The 21350-nt window shown below is 44.8% G+C and overlaps 1 protein-coding gene across 6 annotated transcripts in view; it reads right to left on the bottom strand.

Annotated features, from left to right (window-relative positions):
• NRK (Nik related kinase) overlaps positions 1-21350 on the bottom strand; it is a 408966-nt gene that overhangs the window by 192924 nt on the left and 194692 nt on the right. For all 6 annotated transcript variants that reach the window (XM_056540621.1, XM_056540624.1, XM_056540622.1 and 3 more), the window contains 2 exons: positions 15886-16058; positions 10595-10667 (listed from right to left, as the gene is read on the bottom strand). In XM_056540621.1, the coding sequence (XP_056396596.1) occupies positions 10595-10667; positions 15886-16058 (246 nt within the window). The remainder of the gene's footprint in view (positions 1-10594; positions 10668-15885; positions 16059-21350) is intronic.

Raw genomic sequence — 21350 nt, 5'->3', positions numbered from 1 at the left:
AGCTGCCAGACATAGTTGCCATTGTTTTGGAACAAAGTAGAGTTAGTTTTTTTCTAAACATACCTAGTTTTATGTGTAAACAATAAAAAAAAAAAAAAAAAAAAAAACTGAAATACCACAGCACTTTTATGCATTCAAATGAACACAGAATAGCATAGGTAGATGTTACCATAAGATTTCGGCTTATTAGGGTGCATTCACACCACATTTTGCACATATGGGTGCCGGATCGGTGCCTGCGGGGGGAGGAGCAAACCGGGCGCTCCCGTACCCCGGCCGGATCAACCCGTGACTCCATTTACTTTAATGATCCGACCGGAGTCAAACGGTGACTCCGGTCGGCTCAGTTTTGACCCGTATGCGGTTTTGGACCGGACCTAAAACCGCACTATACTACGGTTTTAGGTCCAGTCAGGAAACCGCATATGGGTCAAAACTGAGCCGACCGGAGTCACCGTTTGACTCCAGTCGGATCATTAAAGTAAATGGAGTCACGGGCTGATCCGGTCGGGGTACGGGAGCGCCCGGTTTGCCCCTCCCCCCGCCGGATCCGGCACCCATATGTACAAAACGTGGTGTGAATGCACCCTTACTGATAAATTTTGTAAAGTGGACTTTTCAGCAGAAAAAAGCGGTGTAAATAGGCACATGGCTAGATAGGGCTTGTCATTTGGATTCCAGGCATACCTTTGTTTGTTTATCTTTATTTCCTGAACCTTTTTGTTATCAAGCAAATGAGGCTCTAGTGCCCAAGAGAGGTGTTCCCCAGAACAGCAAGAACCCAGGTAAGCCCAGTCCATGCCCTTATTAAATCCCAGCCCACTTGCATCTTCCTAACCTGTTTGACTAACGCTACTAAGTCTTTCATACAGATGTATATGCAATTAAAGGAACAGTCTGAACAAAACGATGTCTAGGGCAGAGTTTGAGAAGTGGTACATAACAACAGGGAATAGGGACTGTTCCTCAGGACTGGCACATGACAAATGTAGTACCAATATTTAAAAAGGGGACAAAAGGTGACCCCAGGAATTCTAGGCCTGTTAGTTTAACCTATGTTGCATGTAAATTGTTTGAGGGTTTTCTGAGAGATGCTATTTTGGAATATCTTGATAAAAATAAATGTATGACTCCATATCAGCATGGCTTTATGAGGGATCGGTCCTGTCAAACTAACCTGATCAGCTTTTATGAGGAGGTGAGCTCCAGACTGGACCAGGGGCAATCACTGGATGTCGTATAAATGGATTTTTCCAAAGCATTTCATACGGTGCCACATAAAAGGTTGGTGCATAAAATGAGAAGGATTGGGCTGGGGGAGAATGTGTGTAAGTGGGTAAGTAACTGGCTCAGTGATAGGAAACAGAGGGTGGTTATTAATGGTACTTATTCTGATTGGGTGACTGTTACTAGTGGAGTACCACAGGTGTCAGTCTTGGGTCCTGTTCTGTTTAATACAGAGGTCTCAAACTCTGAGCCCGCATGCCATTTGCGGACCGCGGAACAAAAGTTTGTGGCCCGCACCAGGGATGTGTGATTTGAATTGCCCGACGCCTGGGACATGCAGTTCCGGGCGCCGAGCAGGTGGTTTCTTCAGGCATTTAGCCCTGCTTCGGGCAAGCAACGATAAATGACGGAAGGCTTCACTTACCCCACCCTCCTCCTCCCCATCTTTGGTTGGCCGGCCGTCCTGAGTCTGATAAGGGACGTCGCTCATGTGACGTTTCTCCGCAGACCCGCACAGGAGGACGTCAGTGACGTCACTCGTCAGGCCGCCGCCGGAAAGAAGTGCAGCGCAGGACAGGTAAGTCTGTCTATGTGTGTGTGTGTGTGTCTGTCTGTGTGTGTGCATGTGTGGGTGTCTGTGTGGGTGTCTGTCTGTCTGTGTGTGTGAGAGTCGGGGGTGGGGGGGGGGGAACGACAATGCTACCTAATGTGGGGAACCGGCTACTACCTAATGTGGGGAGCCTGCTTCTACCTAATGTGGGGAACCTGCTACTACGTAATGTGGGGAACCTTCTTCTACCTAATGTGGGGAACCTGATTCTACCTACCTAATGTGGGGAACCTGCTACTACCTACCTAATGTAGGGAACCTGCTACTACCTAATGTGGGGAACCTGCTGCCTACCTAATGTGGGGAGCCTCCAGAAGTAGCACCCCCATAATCCGTCAGCTCATGCTATTACCACACGGGGGTAGGGGGAATGGGGGGTTGCTGGTGGATGATGGGGGGCGCATGATGGGGGCATTATATGTGAGGGGCACTCATCCAGCTGCTACCTCCAGTGGCCCTTGGATAATTTGAATTTAATATATTTATTAATGACCTTGTAGAGGGGTTGAATAGTAAAGTAGCAATCTTTGCTCATGATACTAAACTCTGTAAAGCAGTAAAAACTATAGAGGACAGTGCACTATTACAAATGAATCTGGATAGGTTGAAGGTTTTGGCTGGGAAGTGTCAGATGAGGTTCAACACCTCAGGATATTGTCATGTATCAAAAGAGGCATGGACTCAAGGGACAGGGACATAATACTCCCCCTTTATAAAGCATTGGTACGGCCTCACCTGGAATATGCTGTTCAGTTTTGGTCGCCTGTTCATAAAAGGGACACTGCGGAGTCTGAAAGGGTGCAGAGACGCGCGACTAAACTACCGTATTTATCGGCGTATAACACGCACTTTTTAGGCTAAAATTTTTAGCCTAAAGTCTGTGTACGTGTTATACGCCGATACACCCCCAGGAAAGGCAGGGGGAGAGAGGCCGTCGCTGCCCGCTTCTCTCCCCCTGCCTTTCCTGGGGTCTAGAGCGCTGCTGTCGGCCCTTTTCACCCCCTGGTTATCGTCGCCGCTGCCCGTTCTGTCCCCCTGACTATCGGTGCCGGCGCCGATAGCCAGGGAGAGAGAAGCGGCGCCGACAGCCAGGGGGAGAGAAGGGGCAGCGGCACCCATTGCCGGCGCCGCTGCCCCCGTTGCCTCCCCCATCCCCGGTGGCATAATTACCTGAGTCCGGTCCGCGCTGCTCCGCTGCTCCAGGCCTCCGTCGTGCGTCCCCGGCGTCATTGCTATGCGCTGAACGGCGCGGCGCATGACGTCAGAGCGCCGCGCCGTGCATAGCAACGACGCTGGGGACGCACGACGGAGGCCTGCAGCAGCGCGGACCGGACTCAGGTAATTATGCCACCGGGGATGGGGGGAGGCAACGGGGCAGCGGCGCCGGCAATGGGTGCCGCTGCCCCTTCTCTCCCCCTGGCTGTCGGCGCCGCTTCTCTCCCCCCTGGCTATCGGCGCCGGCACCGATAGTCAGGGGGACTGAACGGGCAGCGGCGCCGATAACCAGGGGGTGAAAAGGGCCGACAGCAGCGCTCTAGACCCCAGGAAAGGCAGGGGGAGAGAAGCGGGCAGCGACGGCCTCTCTCCCCCTGCCTTTCCTGGGGGTATATCGGGGTATACACGCGCACACACGCACCCTCATTTTTTCATGGATATTTGGGTAAAAAACTTTTTTTACCCAAATATCCGTGGTAAAATGAGGGTGCGTGTTATAGGCCGGTGCGTGGTATACCCCGATAAATACGGTAATATGGGGCATGGAACATCTTAGCTATGAGGAGCGATTAAAGGAGTTACAATTGTTTAGTCTTGAGAAGAGACGTTTAAGGGGGGATATGATAAACGTATATAAGTATATAAATGGCCCATACAAAAAATATGGAGAAAAACTGTTCCAGGTTAAACCCCCCCAAAGGACGAGGGGGCACTCCCTCCGTCTGGAGAAGAAAAGGTTTAGTCTAAAGGGGCGACACGCCTTCTTTACCGTGAGGACTGTGAATTTATGGAACGGTCTACCTCAGGAACTGGTCACAGCAGGAACAATTAACAGCTTTAAAACAGGGTTAGATACATTCCTGGAACAAAATAACATTAATGCTTATGCAGAATTATAAAACTACATCCCTTTCCCTTATCCCCTTACACCCTTCCCTTCAATTCCTTGGTTGGACTTGATGAACGTATGTCTTTTTTCAACCATACTAACTCTGTAACTATGTAACTATGTAACACTGATAAATGTAAGGTAATGCACATGGGGAGGAAAAATCCGGGCTGGGATTATGTTTTAAATGGGAGTACACTTGGGACGACTTATGTGGAAAAGGACTTGGGAGTCTTAGTTAACAGTAAATTTAGCTGTAGTGACTAGTGTCAGGCAGCTGCTGCCAAGGCTAATAAAATCATGGGGTGCATCAATAGGGGCATAGATACCCACGACAAGGAAATCATTCTACCACTGTACAAATCCCTAGTCAGACCACAAATGGAATACTGTGTACAGTACTGGGCACCAGTGTACAAGAAAGATATAGTGGAGCTGGAGAGGGTTCAAAGACGGGCAACCAGGGTAATACAGGGAATGGGAGGACTACAGTACCCAGAAAAATTCGGGTTATTTAGTTTAGAAAAAAGAAGGCTTAGGAGAGACCTAATAATTATGTATAAATATTTCAGGGGGCAGTACAGAGATCTCTCCCATGACCTATTAATACCCAGGACTGTATCAATAACAAGGGGGCATCCTCTACGTCTTGAAGAAAGAAGGTTTCTACACCAGCACATACGGGGGTTCTTCACTGTAAGGCTGGGTTCACACTACGATTTTCAAATATGGTAACCGTATACGGTTTTCCGCAAAAAAACGTATACGACCGTATCCAAAACCGTATGCATAGAGAATGCATTGTAAACCGTATTCCAAATGTTGTGTACGGTTGCATCCGTTTTGCCTCGGATACGGTTTTGCCGATTTTTCAACCGTAGGCAAAAACGCTGTCGACCACATTTTTGCCTCCGGTTGGAAAACCGTATGCGAACCGTATGCGGTTCTTTTAACATTGTTGTCTATGAGAACCATACACAGAATTTCAGAATACGGTTGCACACGGTTTTTCTAATCCGTTTTTTGGAGTTGACATATGCGCAGAAGGAATTTCAATAGAACAATAGTAACTTTATTAAATTGCTTGAAAACTAATTCCAACAAAATAGCAAAACCGTTGGCAAAAACGGATGCAAACGGATAGAACCGTACATACGTTTTGGAACCGTATACGGGGAAAAAACGTATTTGGAGTCATACGGTTGTATACGGTTGCATACAGTTTTTGCCATACGTTTTTTAGCGGAAAACCGTATACGGTTGCCATATTTGAAAATCGTAGTGTGAACCCAGCCTTAGAGCAGCGAGACTGTGGAATTCTCTGCCTGAGGAGGTGGTCATGGGGAACTCTGTAAAAGAGTTCAAAAGGGGTCTGGATGCATTTTTGGAGAGTAATAACATCACCGGTTATGTATACAAGATTTATAGGGACAGAATGTTGATCCAGGGATATATTCTGACTGCCATATTTGGAGTTGGAAGGAATTTTTATCTCTAGTGTGAGGTTTTTTTTTGCCTTCCTTTTGATCAACTCAGTAGGGACTCATTAGGGTTAGAGGTTGAACTTGATGGACTCTGGTGTTTTTTCAACCTTATGGACTATGTTACTAACAATGGCATTTGCTCTCTGCCAGGGAGCACTGCTGAGCTTGTCTGTGTCCCGGCTGCAGTCTGAGATTTAGGAATCCAGCATGAGTCTGAAATCTATAAAAATAGGCTTGTGGCCAGGACTGGTAGGGAGACCCCTAGTGGTCATTTTTTGGTAATGGAAAATGAAATAGAAAGAAGCATATTTTTAATAACATGATATTGGAAAGTTATTCTGCATACATTTATAATATATCAAACATTTTTTTGATGAAAGGTACCCTTTAACATTGAAATCTGCAGCATCAAATCCTGTGCACCAAATATGTACAGGATACTGTTCGTGTGAATAGACCCATAGGCAGTGCCAAGTGTGGCCCTGGGCAAAAATGAAAAATGGGGCCCCCAGATTTCGTGACCAAAGATCACTATGTTGTGCCCTCTGAATTGTGCTGCATCTCGGCTAATGCCAGTAAATGAGATTGCACTGCAAACCACAAATGGCTGTGACTACAACATGAGAAATGTAATAATTCCATCCAGGATGAATTTGTGGCTTCGGTAATTTGGGGTTGCAATGTGACCCCATTTAGTGCAGATCAGCTCAGCTCCCCCCTTTGCAAGAGCGAAGTGCATGGACACCTGTGGAGCAACAGCAACTTGTAACGACACGTAGGGAAATCCAGCGCAAAACAGCATCATAAAATGTATGGTCACAGAAAACCACAGGGTCACAGAAAGCCATACATTTTATGATAATGTTTAAAGGGTTTAATAAACCCCCCAAAGAGCAAGAAGTGATTTGTGCTGGATTTCTCTGTGTGACCAAATTTACTTACATTAGTTGAGATTCTGCACGATTCAAGGAGAACAACATGGCGATCTTTGCCTGTGCGACCCATTTTTGCCATGTAGCCCTAACCTTATATTGTAACCTTGTTCTCTATGCAGTAATAGTCACTGCACACAGATAAACAGTGATCTCAATGCTACCTATTAGTAATAGCATCCACACATACTAATCCGCATCCGCATAGAATGCATGGCTGTCTATGAGACAGCGCATTCCTGTGCAGTCTTAGTGCCGGCATATTATTTCGGTGTCCTGCAGTTTGCGGAATATCTGCATGGAGATTATGGCTAAGTTCACAGACAGAATGTCCACATGGAGAATCTCCGTGCAGATATTCCGCAAACTGCAGGACACCGAAATAATATGCCGGCACTAGGACTGCTCAGTAATGCGCTGTCTCATAGACAGCCATGCATTTGGGCGGACACAGAAAATGGAATTTCCGTGCCAGTAACCTCTGTGGATCCGCCGGGACCCGACCCATTTTGTGCCTCCAGCTGTTGCCACCCCCCTCCCCCCACCTCACCTGCCCCTGGCCTGCTGAAAATGTTCCGAACGCTGGGGCAGTGGACTACCCCTTTAAGTATGCAGCATAGTTCCCCCCCCCCACATTAGGTTGGCAGTATAGTTCCCCCACATTAGGTTGGCAGCATATTTCCCCCACATTAGGTTGGCAGTATAGTTCCCCCACATTAGTTTGGCAGTATAGTTCCCCCCACATTAGGTTGGCAGTATAGTTCCCCCACATTAGGCTGGCCGTATGTTCCCCAACATTAGGTTGGCAGAATAGTTCCCCCACATTAGGCTGGCAGTATGTTCCCCCACATTAGGTTGGCAGTATGTTTCCCCACATTAGGTTGGCAGTATAGTCCCCCACATTAGGTTGGCAGTATGTTTCCCCACATTAGGTTTGCAGAATAGTTCCCCCACATTAGGCTGGCAGTATAGTTCCCCCACATTAGGCTGGCAGTATGTTCCCCCACATTAGGCTGGCAGAATAGTTCCCCCACATTAGGTTGGCAGTATGTTTCCCCACATTAGGTTGGCAGAATAGTTCCCCCACATTAGGCTGACAGTATAGTTCCCCCACATTAGGCTGGAAGTATGTTCCCCCACATTAGGCTGGCAGTATAGTTCCCCCACATTAGGCTGGCAGTTTATTCCCCCACATTAGGTTGGCAGTATATTCCCCTACAGACATACAGCCTACAACCATATATAGTGTATGGCTGGAGGCTGTATGTCTATGTATTGCTCTGCTTCAGTGCTCCGACCACCGCTCCTCCTGGCTTATAGACCATAGTAGTAGGGGCAACCTTGTGTCCCGAAAAGATCTTTCAGGGCATAGGGATGTCCTTAAAAGTGATGGGGTAAATTAACCTTGGGGGGGGGGGGCAATATCCCCATTGCCAATCCCCCCCCCCCCCACCCCTGGATCTGCCACTGATACTTACACTACCAATACTGCCAGGGCCATCTTAAATTTTGATTGGACCCTGGGCAAGCAATTTTTTTTGCCCCACTCCCCCCCCCCCCCCATTTTTGCAACCCTAGGCAAAAGCTAATTCTGCCGCCCCTTCACTCCACCCTTCACTTCCACCTTACTACTGGGGTGACACACTGTAAAAAAACCTCCTCCTCATGTAATCTCCTTACTACTGGGGTGACACACTGTAACAAACCTCCGCCTCATGTAATTTCCTAACTACTGGAGTGACACACTGTAACAAACCTCCTTCTCATTTAATCTCCTTACTACTGGGGTGACACACTGTAACAAACCTCCTTCTCATTTAATCTCCTTACTACTGTGGTGACACACTGTAACAAACCTCCTCCTCATGTAATCTCCTTACTACTGGGGTGACACACTGTAACAAACCCCCTCCTCATGTAATCTCTTTACTACTGGGGTGATACACTTTAACAAACCTCCTTCTCATTTAATCTCCTTACTACTGGGGTGACACACTGTAACAAACCTCCTTCTCATGTAATCTCCTTACTACTGGGGTGACACACTGTAACAAACCTCATACACACATTATACATACATACATAATAGATGCACATCTAACACACATCATACATACACATAAATCTATCATGCACACATCATACAAAATCATACACATACATATATACAACACACATCCCCAACCCAAAGCCTCTCCTTACCCGGGTTGGCTGAGGCTGCCTTGCTTCTGCTCCAGGGTCATGTCAGCAGGGGCTCCCAGCAGCCCCTGGCCTCCTCAGCCCTGCAGGGCCGCACATAGTAGAAGTTTAAAAAAAAGTGCTTGCCCGGGCTCCCGAGCAGTGGAGCGCATGCAGGATGTGAGGGGGATTTACTAGTGGAGCGCTGCCTGCCGCGTACCTCTGAGCGTGGTGACATCTGATAAGTGGAGCATAAGCGGTGCTCCTCCAAAATGCTCAGGACAGGGGGAGGAGTGTTAGTGCCTTATGCCCTGAATACTGCATTTTACACAAATTCACGGTAAAATCGCGGCAAATATGCCACGATTTTACCGCAATTTTGCTCAAAATGTACTGCCTTAAAGCTTTTGAGGGGCCCCCTTTTGGATGGGGACCCTAGGCAATTGCCTAGGATGCCCCGCCCTAACGCCGACCCTGCCCATAGGGTAGGGTCACACGTGCCATATTTTGCTGCATACTTTCTGCAGCTGATTTTGCTACCCACTGACTTCAAGGCGTAGGAAAATACGCAGAAGAAAATATGCAACAGAATATGCAGCAAAATACGCACCTGTGACCCTACCCTTAAAGGGGTAGTCCAGTGGTGAAAAACTTATCCCCTATCCTAAGGATAGGGGATAAGTTTGAGATTGCGGGGGTCCAACCGCTGGGGCCCCCTGCGATCTCTCTGTACGGGGGCCAGGCTCTCCGGCCAGATAGCGGGTGTCGACCCCCGCACGAAGCGGCGGCCGACACGCCCCCTCAATACATTGCTATGGCAGAGCTGGAGATTGCCGAAGGCAGTGCTTCGGCTCTGCCATAGAGTTGTATTGAGGAGGCGTGTCGGCCGCCGCTTCGTGTGGAGGTCGACACGCCCCCTTCCCGCGGGCTGTCGGGGCTCCGTACAGGAGATCGCAGGGGGCCCCAGCGGTCGGACCCCCCGCGATCTGCAACTTATCCCCTATCCTTAGGATAGGGGATAAGTTGTTCACCACTGGGTCACCACTGGACCACTCCTTTAAGGGGTTTCTCTTACCTGTTGAGAAAATGAAGTGAATGAAGAAATGGCTGTGGACACTGAAATGTGTTGTAGGCTACACATGTGATATTAAAAGATGAAAACTACAATTGGGGAATATACTGTACATTCTTTCTAGATTATTTCTAAAATGTAGGATGTTGACTCACTGTATAATGATAGGCTTTTCCTGAAATAAACTTCTCCTATAGTACCAAGTACTGAACCATTATTTTTCTAAGAAGTGTTGTTCAATTGTTACACTAGAGTTATGTGGCATCATAAAAACACAGTTCTAAACAGTTCTGCTTTTTTATTTTTCTAGCTCCGGGTCTGATTTCTGGTGATTACGGGGACGGGGCCCCGCGCCCGTGATGTCACACTGCATTGAGGGGGCGGAGCGTGAGGTCACACAGGGGCGGAGCCGTGAGGTCACTATGCTTCGTCCCCCTGATCGCCGGTAATCAGACCCGGAGCGAGCACGCTCCGGGGGCTGATTCTAATGGGGTGCGGCTTGGAAGATCACGGGGGTCCCCAGCAGCGGGACCCCGGCGATTAGGCATCTTATCTCCTATCCTTTGGATAGGGGATAAAACGTCTTAGTGCCGGAGTACCCCTTTAAGAGCTCTTGCAGACATACGGCTGGAAATAAGCTCTGTGAAACACAGAGGAATATGTTGGCTCTATATAATTAGCAAGAAATACATTAAATGTAATTTCTACAATCTCTTGGAAATATGTTTAACTATTTTGTGCTCAGTTGTGATGTGCGTCTTTTTAAGCTTCTAAAGTAACTTTTTAATCTAGTTTGACTTGACAGCTAATATTGAGCTTATACAGTAGCAGAGTCCTTTATCTTCTGTGCCATAGTTTATATCCTTGGCAGGCTGGATAAGTCCTAAGCGATTTACCTGAAATGATCTTTTGTGTTGCTCTATAGTTTGTGTACTTTGTCCTTTGCTTACGTTTGTCACATAAATTATGAACTATGCATTTACTTACCTTGGCTCTCCTTCATCTTCATTCATTTCCTCATCATCTTCCTCACTTCCACTGTACTCATATCCTGTTTCATCTGAAAAACAAAAGGCTTGATCTAGTATATAGGTGGATACTGTATTTCTGTCAGCTTTCTCATAACGACTACTGACTGGTGGAGAATATGCAAACCATTAATCTTGTGTATGAACCTGAATTTGTATACAGTGATCCCTCAACTTACAATGGCCTCAACATACAATAGTTTCAACATACAATGTTTTTTTCTGGACCATTATAACTTGAAACCAGACTCAACATACAATGTACAGACAGTCCAGATCTGTGAAACGTGTCACACCTGGAGGAACTGACCAATCAGAATGGGCATTTTACTGGTAAATCACCTGTATTACTGAAGTGCATGCACTGACTGGCTGTCTGGTAGCGCCCCCTACAGTACAGGGAGGAACTACAAGTTCTGTACTGCTCCTTACCTGTGCCAGGGTTAGCTGCTCCTTTGGACACCAAGTAAGGGTAGCTCCATTTGGTAAACTGTGTGTACTGTATAGGACCCTGAAGAAGCTCCTGTCCTCTACTTAAACCATTGTTTCCCAACCAGGGTGCCTCCAGCTGTAGCAAAACTACAACTCCCAGCATGCCCGGACAGCCAACTGACATAGACAGTGATTACAGCTCCCATCAGCTCTTTCTTTCTTTTATATGTAAGGATTTGCTTCATCTATATTAGTTATCTACTTATTTTTCTGTAATCCTCACTTTTTCCTATTTTTGGATGACATTTTGGTGGCTTCAGAACCAATTACCAGGTTTCCATAGAGTTATGGTCTCAACATACAATGGTTTCAACATACAATGGTCGTCCTGGAACCAATTAATATTGTAACTTGAGGGACCACTGTATAAGAATTTATTCTATCTTCATCCTAGCATTATATTCATTATCTGGTCAGACCTGATCTGCATGTTTATCATTATTTGAGAAGGGAATACATATTTTAAAGGGGTTATCCAGGAAAAAAAACTTTTTTTTTTTCCAAATTCAAAAAGGTTTCTATTCAGAAAAAAATAGTGAACATAAGAAAAGACAAGCAATACAATAACAATCAAGCCCTACGGCCAGGTGAGGCCAGGTATACAGAAGGCGACAAGTCACAACAATGTAGAAAAACATAAGCAGAAGCAGAAACAGTCTGCAAGGTACGGCAAATATAGAAAGAACGTGACAGAAATTAGGATATAACCAAGTATACATTTCAATAAACCATAGAATGAGAAGATCAAAATCAATAGCCGCTCATCAGCAGGAAAAAATTTTTTTTTATAAATCAAATGGCTCCAGAAAGTTGAACAGATTTGTAAATTACTTCTATTAAAAAATCTTAATCCTTCCAGTACTTATGAGCTGCAGAAGTTGAGTTGTTCTTTTCTGTCTAAGTGCTCTCTGATGACACGTGTCTCGGTAACCGCCCAGTTTAGAAGCAAACCCCCATAGCAAACCTCTTCTACTCTGTGCAGTTCCCGAGACAAGCAGAGATGTCAGCAGAGAGCACTGTTGCCAGACAGAAAACAGCAACTCAACTTCAGCAGCTGATAATTATTGAAAGGATTAAGATTTTTTAATAGAAGTCATTTACAAATCTGTTTAACTTTCTGGAGCCAGTTGATAAAAAAAAAAAAAAAAAGTTTTTTCCTGGAATACCCCTTTAAGTACATATATTTTTGTTTATACAAATGTTTTTTTCCGCATTTTACTGCATTGCTTAAAAGTAGACAGATATGGAACTTACAATGCACTATGGCTAACAAATTATAACGGATATTTCCAACATAAGGGTCAGTATCTCTAGTAAATAGTGTATGTATGTGAAAAATAAAGCAGACATACATGGAAAGAACCATAGCTTTTTTTTCCCCAACCCTTCCTTGGCCAATATTTACAGAACTAAAGAGAAAAGAGAGAGCGCTTCATAGCGTAAAACCGCCGGTTTGGGGTTCAGAACAGGATATTGAATTAACCCTTACCAAAGGAGGTTGTGTGAACTCACACACAACAATGGTCAGTGTGGGTGAGTATGATGCCCGATCTGCAGCCTTCCCAGTCAAGTGAACGATACCAGGAGAGGACTTCCAGGAGTAGTGGGTTTCAGCAGCGCTGACCAGGAGTAGACACGTCAGTTGAGTGGGAGAAGGGTTTATTTACAACAATGCAACGCGAAACGCGTTGCATTGTTTTAAATAAACCCTTCTCCCACTCAACTGACGTGTCAACTCCTGTTCAGCGCTGCTGAAACCCACTACTCCTGGAAGTCCTCTCCTGGTAAGATTTACAGAAAGCTAGCTAAGGCTAGGTTCACACTACGTTTTCTCCCATACGGGAGCGCATACGGCAGGGGGGAGCTAAAAGCTCGCGCTCCCGTATGTCACCGTATGCGCTCCCGTATGTCATTCATTTCAATGAGCCGGCCGGAGTGAAACGTTCGGTCCGGTCGGCTCATTTTTGCGCCGTATGCGCTTTTACAACCGGACCTAAAACTGTGGTCAACCACGGTTTTAGGTCCGGTTGTAAAAGCGCATACGGCGCAAAAATGAGCCGACCGGACCGAACGTTTCACTCCGGCCGGCTCATTGAAATGAATGACATACGGGAGCGCATACGAAGGGATACGGGAGCGCAAGGTTTTAGCTCCCCCCTGCCGTATGTGCTCCCGTATGGGAGAAGACGTAGTGTGAACCCAGCCTAAGACAATGCATTTCAGAAATGAAGTGAAATACTCTGTTCAACAGAAAGACTTAATTCATACAGTCATATTCACAGTCAACCTGTGATATAGCAGAGTCTCAGTTATAACTTTAATTTTTCCGCATACCGGGCGGTATGAGGTCTCATTTTTTCACTGTGATCTGAAGATTTTAGTGATACCATTTTTGGATTTTGGATTGATCGGACTTTTTTTTATCGCTTTTTATTCATTTTTTCATGACCTAAAAATTTACCAAAAATACACTATTTTGGACTTTGGAATTTTTTTGCGTGTACGCCATTGACCGTGCGGTTTAATTAATGATATATATTTATAATTCGGACATTTCCGCATGTGGTGATACCACATATGTTTATTTTATTAAAACATTTTTTTTAAATGGGAGAAGGGGGGTGATTCAAACTTTTATTAGGGGAGGGGTGAAATGATCTTTTATAACCTTTTTTTTTCACTTTTTTTTTTGCAATGTTATAGCCACCATAGGGGGCTATAACACTGCACACACTGATCTTTTAAATTGATCATTGTTATCCCATGGGATTACATAGATCAATGATTCTGCCACTTGACTGCTCATGCCTGGATCTCAGCTGTGGCGGTTCCGAACAGCCCACTGAGCTAGCCGGGAGTAGCTTACTTTCACTTTAGATGCGGCGATCAACTTTGAACGCCGCGTCTAAAGAGTTAATAGTGCGTAGCACTGCGATCAGTGCCACGCGCTATTAGCCATGGGTCCTGCCGTGGCCCCGCGTTATAGACAGGTATGCCCTAGGTCCTTAAGAGGTTAAAGGAGTACTCTGGTGGAAAACCTTTTTTACATTTATTTATTTATTTATTTATTTATTTTTAAATCAACTGGTGCCAGAAAGTTAAAGAGATTTGTAAATGACTTCTATTAAAAAATCTTAATCCTTCCAGTACTTATTAGCAGCTGTATACTACAGAGGAAATGTATTTTCTGTCACGACCACAGTGCTCTCTGCTGACACCTCTGCACATTTTAGGAACTGTCCAGAGCAGGAGAAAATCCCCATAGCAAACATATTCTGCTCTGGACAGTTCCTAAAATGGACAGAGGTGTCAGCAGAGAGCACTGTGGTTGTGACAGAAAAGAAACCCCAAAAGAAAATAATTTCCTCTGTAGTATTCAGCAGCTAATAAGTACTGGAAGGATTAAGACTTTTAATATAAGTAATTTACAAATCTCTTTAACTTTCTGGCACCAGTTGATTTAAAAAAAAAAAAAATTAAAAAGTTTTCCACCGGAGTTCCCCTTTAAAGAGTACCTGCCACCAAACTAAACTTTTAATATATTGTTCTTTATGTAATTATAAGACACTTTGCTATTTACCTGCTGTTGAAATACTTAACCTTTACATGTTTTTAATGTGATTGAAAAAGCATCTACTAGGTGGCTCTGTTCTGTTCCCTGCACAAGTTAAACAGTTAGTTTGGTCTCCTCCTGGACCAAGCTCAGGAAGTGGGTGCGGGGCATGGCGAGGCACAGCTCTCACAGGCTTCAGTGATGTCGCACCTGCAGGGAAACATCCACTTTCTCCTGCCGGGAGCTCAATTGTTTACAATTATGGTTTGATGACAGGTACTCTTTAAAGGGTACCTCTCATCAAATAAACTTTTGATATATTTTAGATTAATGAATGTTGAATAACTTTCCAATAGCATGTTAATGAAAAATATGCTTCTTTCTATTGTATTTTTCCCGATCAGTCCTGTCAGCAAGCATTTCTGACTCATGCTGGAGTCCTAAACACTCAGAGCTGCCAGCCTGCTTTGTTCACAGCCAAACAGGCTGTGAACAAAGCAGGCTGGCAGCTCTGAGTGTTCTCCTTTGTGAACAAAGCAGACTGGCAGCTCGTAGTGTTTAGGACTCCGGCGTGAGTCTGAAATGCTTGCTGCCAGGACTGGTAGGGAGACCCCTAGTGGTCATTTCTTCAAAGTGGAAAATTAAATAGAAAGAAGCATATTTTTTAATTACATGCAATTGTAAAGTTATTCTGCATACATTAATCTATAATATATCAAACTTTTTTTTTGATTAGAGGTACCCTTTAAAACTACCAGTGATAGCAGAGTACTGTACTCCACTATCTTTGGCAGGCCCGCAGACAACTAATGAAGTGTCAGAGTGCATGTGACTTCACCACTTTGTTCAGAATAGAGACTTAGAACCCCCACTCTTTTAATTGTTGAGAGTCTCAGCATTTGAACCCCCAGTAATCTTACATATCTCCCCTATTCTGTGGATAAGGGGTTAGTGTTCTTGGAGGGAAACCCTCTTAAAAGGGATCAGGTTCTGTTCCTCTAATACAGAACTCCAATATCCCTTATAAATATCTACAGTCTACTTGAACAACTATATATAGGCTCTGGGGGTCCACAGCTAGAGGGGGCTTACTGACTACAGATTATACAGATTCCTTATAGTTAAATGGAAGATTCTATGTTCATTTTTCACCCCTAGAGGCAGCTGCAGTCCACTGGAATATTTATGATGATGAAATTACTTACCCTTTTCTTTCTTTTTTCTTGTCCTATCCAAATGATCTTTGAGCATAATACGTATCTGGCGTTCATTTTGAAGATCTCGAACAAAGGAATGTTTAAGCATAGTCTCTGTTGTAGGCCGATGAGTGTAATTCTTTATGAGGCAGCTATCTACAAAATTAAGGCATTTTTTCGACCTGAAGAAAGAAAGTATGAGAAACTGCAATGTAGTTAATTGCTTCCTATTAGGGTGGTTACTATAAAGGGTGGCGAGTTTGCATTCATGCCTGAGCCCTTGTGCTTTAGACTTCTCTGCCTTATAAGAAGACCCCATAAATAAAATAGTAAAAAAAACATATATAACAATCAGAAAATAGAAACAACCGAGAAAAAAAATCTAAGTGACACATTCACCTTAAGTCTTATTGAATCTATTGATAGACCATGAAGCCATGATCCATGATAAAATCAATACACCATGTAAAGTGATACATTCCTACAATATAAGGATTTGGTATCAGGGATTTACCAACTGCACAGTTCTCCTGTAGGTAAGTGAATGGGATTTCTTGATTTCTCTTCTGCCAACATGAACACGGGAAGGTTTTTTTTATCCAGTTGTTACTGTTCTGCTTTAACAATGGACATTCCTAACTATATAGTAGTTTTTCCTACTTGCGGTGAAGCTGATACGGCTAAAATGTGTGGGTGTAGTTTTGACATTTCTAAATTGTTAGATTAAGTAGCTTTCACCACACAAGTGCAATAGGTCTTTACTGAGCTTCAGGTCTCACCTGTAATAACGTAAGAAAAGCAGACAAAGCTTTCTGCCGGTTAAGTTTTATAAATAAAACAGTGGTCGGTCAAAGATCATTCATGCCCCATTTACCACAGGAGACTATGAGAGCTGGTGTCAGGCAAAAGGATTTCTAAAAATCAGATTTACCTTGCTGGATAAAGGCAGAATTTGTGTTTTAGCCTAGAATGCTGGGTAAGGCTCTATAGGACGTATACTGTAGATAATTGTTTCCCAACCTGTGTGCCTCCAGCTGTTGCAAAACTACAACTCCCAGCATGCCTGGACAGCAGTGGCGTACCAAGTTGGGGCGGGGGCGGCCCGCCCCGGAAGACACTCACAAGGGGTGTGCCAGGCAGGGGCGGACTGGCCGGCCGGTCCGATAGGATGTCGTCCGAGGGCCTAGCCGGGTTAAGGGCCCGCCGCCACCACTGCTACTGAGGATCTGGGACACTCATCCCAGATCCCCAGCAGACAGCGCTGTCTTCTCCGGTATGTGCGATACACACTCATACAGGAGAAGGCGTCCCCGCTGTGTGAGCTGCATCTGCAGCTTACACAGAGGAGATGTGACCTCTGCCCCCACGCAGCATGCAGTACAGGTGCTGATGACGTCACTCATCGGTGCTTGTACTGTGGAGGGGAGAAGACGTGGATGTGGGTGCTGAGGAGATTGCAGCATGGGACATCAGGTGAGAATCTTTTTTTTTACTCTGCCTATATCTATGGGGAAAAGGGGGGTGGGTGTAACTCTGCATATACCTATGGGTAAGAGGGGGGGTGTAACTGCATATACCTATGGGAAATAGGTGGGGGGTAACTCTGCATATACCTATGGGGAAGAGGGGGGGGGGGATAACTCTGTCTATACCTATGGGGAAAGGGGAGGAAGGGGGGGGGGAGGTAACTCTGCATATACCTATGGGAAAGAGGGGGGTGTAACTCTGCATAAACCTATGGGAAAGAGGGGGGGGGGGTCCCTGCTTATACCCATGGGAAAGAGGGGGGGGGGTGACTCTGCTTATACCTATGGGGAAAGGGGAGGAAAGGGGGGGGGTAACTCTGCCTATACCTATGGGGAAGAGGGGGTAACTCTGCCTATACCTATGGGGAAGAGGGGGTAACTCTGCCTATACCTATGGGGAAGAGGGGGTAACTCTGCCTATACCTATGTGGAAAGGGAGGGGGTAACTCTGCTTAGGCCTATGGGGAAAGGGGCGGGGGGGGTTAACTCTGCCTATATCTATGGGGAAAGGGGGGGGTAACTGCCTTTACCTATGGGGAAGAGGGGGGGGACTTGGCCTATACCGATGGGGAAGAGGGGGGGGGTAACTCTGCCTATACCAATGGGGAAGGTGGGGTTAACTCTGCCTATATCTATGGGGAATGGGGGGGTTAACTCTGCCTATACCTACGAGGAAAGGGGGTAGGTGGAACTCTGCTGCCTATACCTAAGGAGAATGGGGGGTTAACTCTATTTCTATACCTATTGGGAAGGGGGTTTAACTCTGCTGCCTATACCTTTGGGGAAGGGGGGTTAACTCTGCTGCCTATACCTAGAGGGAAGGGGGGCTACCTAACTTTATACCTGGATGCCTAACTACTTACCTACATACCCAGCTACCTAACTATGTACATACCTGGTATTCATACATGGCTGCCTAAATACGTAGCTAGCCCCCTACCTACCTGGCTTGACACCTACCTACATATCTGGCTTCCTGATCTACCTACCTAGTTACCTATTTACGTGGCTACCAACCTACCTGCCCTTTTACTGTGCAGGACACCAAGGAGGGCATTATTACAGTTTGTGGGCCTATAGATGGAAAGATTGTGTAGAGGAGGGGAGGGCACTGGAAAAAGGCAGAGTCTGACATGCTTGTCCGGCAGATGTTAAGAGATCCACATGGCGGTCTTATCCAGAAGCAGATGAAAAGGAAAGAGGACGGATCAGAAAATACATAATTGTGAGTTCCAAAATGTAACTGTAATCACTTTTATGGTATACACATCCTGTGTACAGCTGATATCTACCGCCATATGGTCCTGTGTATAATCACTGATATTGTATACAGATCCTTTATAGTATAATGGTCTGTGTATAGTGTTTTTTTTTTTCAGTACAGTATGGCGGTATTATCCAGTTATTGTGTGGTGGTATATATTTACTCCTTGTATACCAGTATTATTGGTCAATAATTAAGGGGGGGGAAACAAAGGGTCCGCCCCGGGTGCCAAATGCTCTAGGCACACCCCTGCCGGACAGCCTTCGGCTGTCCGGGCATGCAGGGATTTGTAGTTTTGCAACAGCTGGAAGTACACAGGTTGGGAAACATTGCTGTAGATTTAGCACCAGCACTGCTCTAGTTCAACACTATGAACATGGATGACAGTGCTAAACAACTAGGTGTCTGATGACAGAAACCTTTATTTCGAAATCCTATATAATCTCCTTCAGTATAAGTATTCGTATAGGTGGATTCCAAGCCATGAGGCTCAACCATTTTGTTTGAAAATGTAGGGGGAGACTTATCAAAACCTGTCCAGAGGAAAAGTTGCCTGATCAGATCACTTTTTTCATTTTTAACAAGGCCTCTGCAAAATGTTTCCATGGGCAACTAGGCAACTTTTCCTCTGCACAGGTTTTGATAAATCTCCCCTGTATTTACTTATACCCTAAGGCTGGGTTCAAACATGTCTGGAGCCTCAGGGTTAGCGTCTCAGGGTGCATTCTCACCATGGTTTTTGCAATACAGTTCCCGTATACGTTTTCAATGTAAAAACCGTACGGAACCGTATGCATTGACTCTATATTGAAAGCCGTATGCCATACAATGCATCCGGTTGCATCCGTTTTGCGTCTTGTACGGTTTTGATGTTTTTTTTTCCCCTACCCAAAACCATAGCCTACCACGGTTTTTGGTCCGGGTGAAAAACTGTATTAAACCGTATACATTTTTTTTTAAACATGGGAGTCAATGGGAACCGTACAGAACTGTATGTGCGTATGGTTCCATCCAGTTTGCACCATATGGTTTTTGACTTTGCACAGTTTTTTTCTTGGAATTTCAATCAAACAAGTGAAACTTTATAATGGAGTGAAAAGTTAAAAACTTATACGTTTTTTTTCTTAAAAACGGATGCAACCGGACATCATTTTTCAAACCGTATAAGGTTTGTAATTTGTACACACGTTTTGATAGAGTTTTTAGGAATCCGTTTTTCATCAAAAACCTAATATGGGAACTGTATTGCAAAAACGTAGTGTGAATGCAGCCTCATTCAGAAAGTGACCACAAAATAAATCAGTTGTCATCCAGTTTTTTTTACAGTATTTGTAGTGAAAAGTTTAGAGCTAAATAGGGAAATGCTGCAAGACGCATTGTACTATGGTCTGGGATTACAATTGACATGCTGAATGCTAGGAATGACCTCGATGACAAAGAGATCAGTTCTGCCATTAGTTTCCCTCCTACGTTTTTACTAGCACGCGGGAAGAAAAATGAGCCATGCATACTGTACAATTGCAGTCAAATAGTGTCATTTCTCTGCCATTTTGGAAAAATCACATAAAAAATATAAAAAAGAATGCAGTTTTGGGCAAAAGTATGACCACAGCCTCAGGGGAGGTGTATTATTACCAGGGACATGCACAGACATTTTGGAGGGCAGGGGCTCAAGTAAAATAACAAAACAAACAGGCACTTCACTGTGTGTATTATGTCTGTGACATCACTTTGAATATTTACTCTGTACTGTGATGTCACAATGCATAGTACTGTGACATCACTGTGTGTTACATGCTTGTACTGTGACATGGCTGTGTTTACTGTGACAGGATAATGTCATTACCGGTCCTAAAAGTCCTGTAACAATGTTTGTGCTGTTGTATGGGATCTGTGCAGATCAAAGAGCTATCTGCTGCATTTGAGCAAAATCTGGGCAAAATGCAAAAATCTGCCTGTCAATAGGGCATCAAAGGGCAGGTGCAGAAAAAGGACAGTGGCTCAAGCCCCCTTTAATGTCTATGTTCACATCACTGACGATTACTATATATCCTGAGGCAATAGAAATAGCTGCAGCGGTACAGAAATCTGAGTGGAAGGGGTTGCCGGGAAGTTAGCTAATCCAGGACTGACCATTCCTCTGACACATTAAGCACTGTGATTTTCTGTGGGTGATCACGTGACCACAGTAAAGTAATGAAACCCATAGATCCAACTGTGCTAGAATAAAACAAATGGCACTTCAGGACTAGTGGTGGTAAGTGTGCATAATTTAGGGAAAAAACATTAAGGTATACTGTCAGTCTTAACAAAACTTATGCACAGATGGTCCTCCACTGGGAAAAAAAATAAAATAATAATTTATCAACTGGTGCCAGAAAGTTAAAAAGATTTGTAAATTACTTCTATTAAAAAATTGTAATCCTTCCAGTATTTATCAGCTGCTGTATGCTCCACAGGAAATTTCTTTTCTTATTGAATTTCCTTTCTGTCAGGCCACAGTGCATTATGCTGACACCTCTGTCCATTTTAGGAACTGTCCAGAGCAGAATGGGTTTTCTATGGGGATTTTCTCCTACTCTGGACAGTTCCTAAAATGGACAGAGGTGTCAGCAGAGAGCACTGTGGTCAGGCAGAAAGGAAATTCAAAAAGAAAATGGCATGGCAACCGAAAAGGGGCATGT

Source organism: Hyla sarda, chromosome 9, assembly GCF_029499605.1.
Source record: "Hyla sarda isolate aHylSar1 chromosome 9, aHylSar1.hap1, whole genome shotgun sequence".
NCBI lineage: Eukaryota > Metazoa > Chordata > Amphibia > Anura > Hylidae > Hyla > Hyla sarda.
Note: the sequence above shows the minus strand (reverse complement) of the source record. Positions and strands in the feature narration are given on the sequence as shown.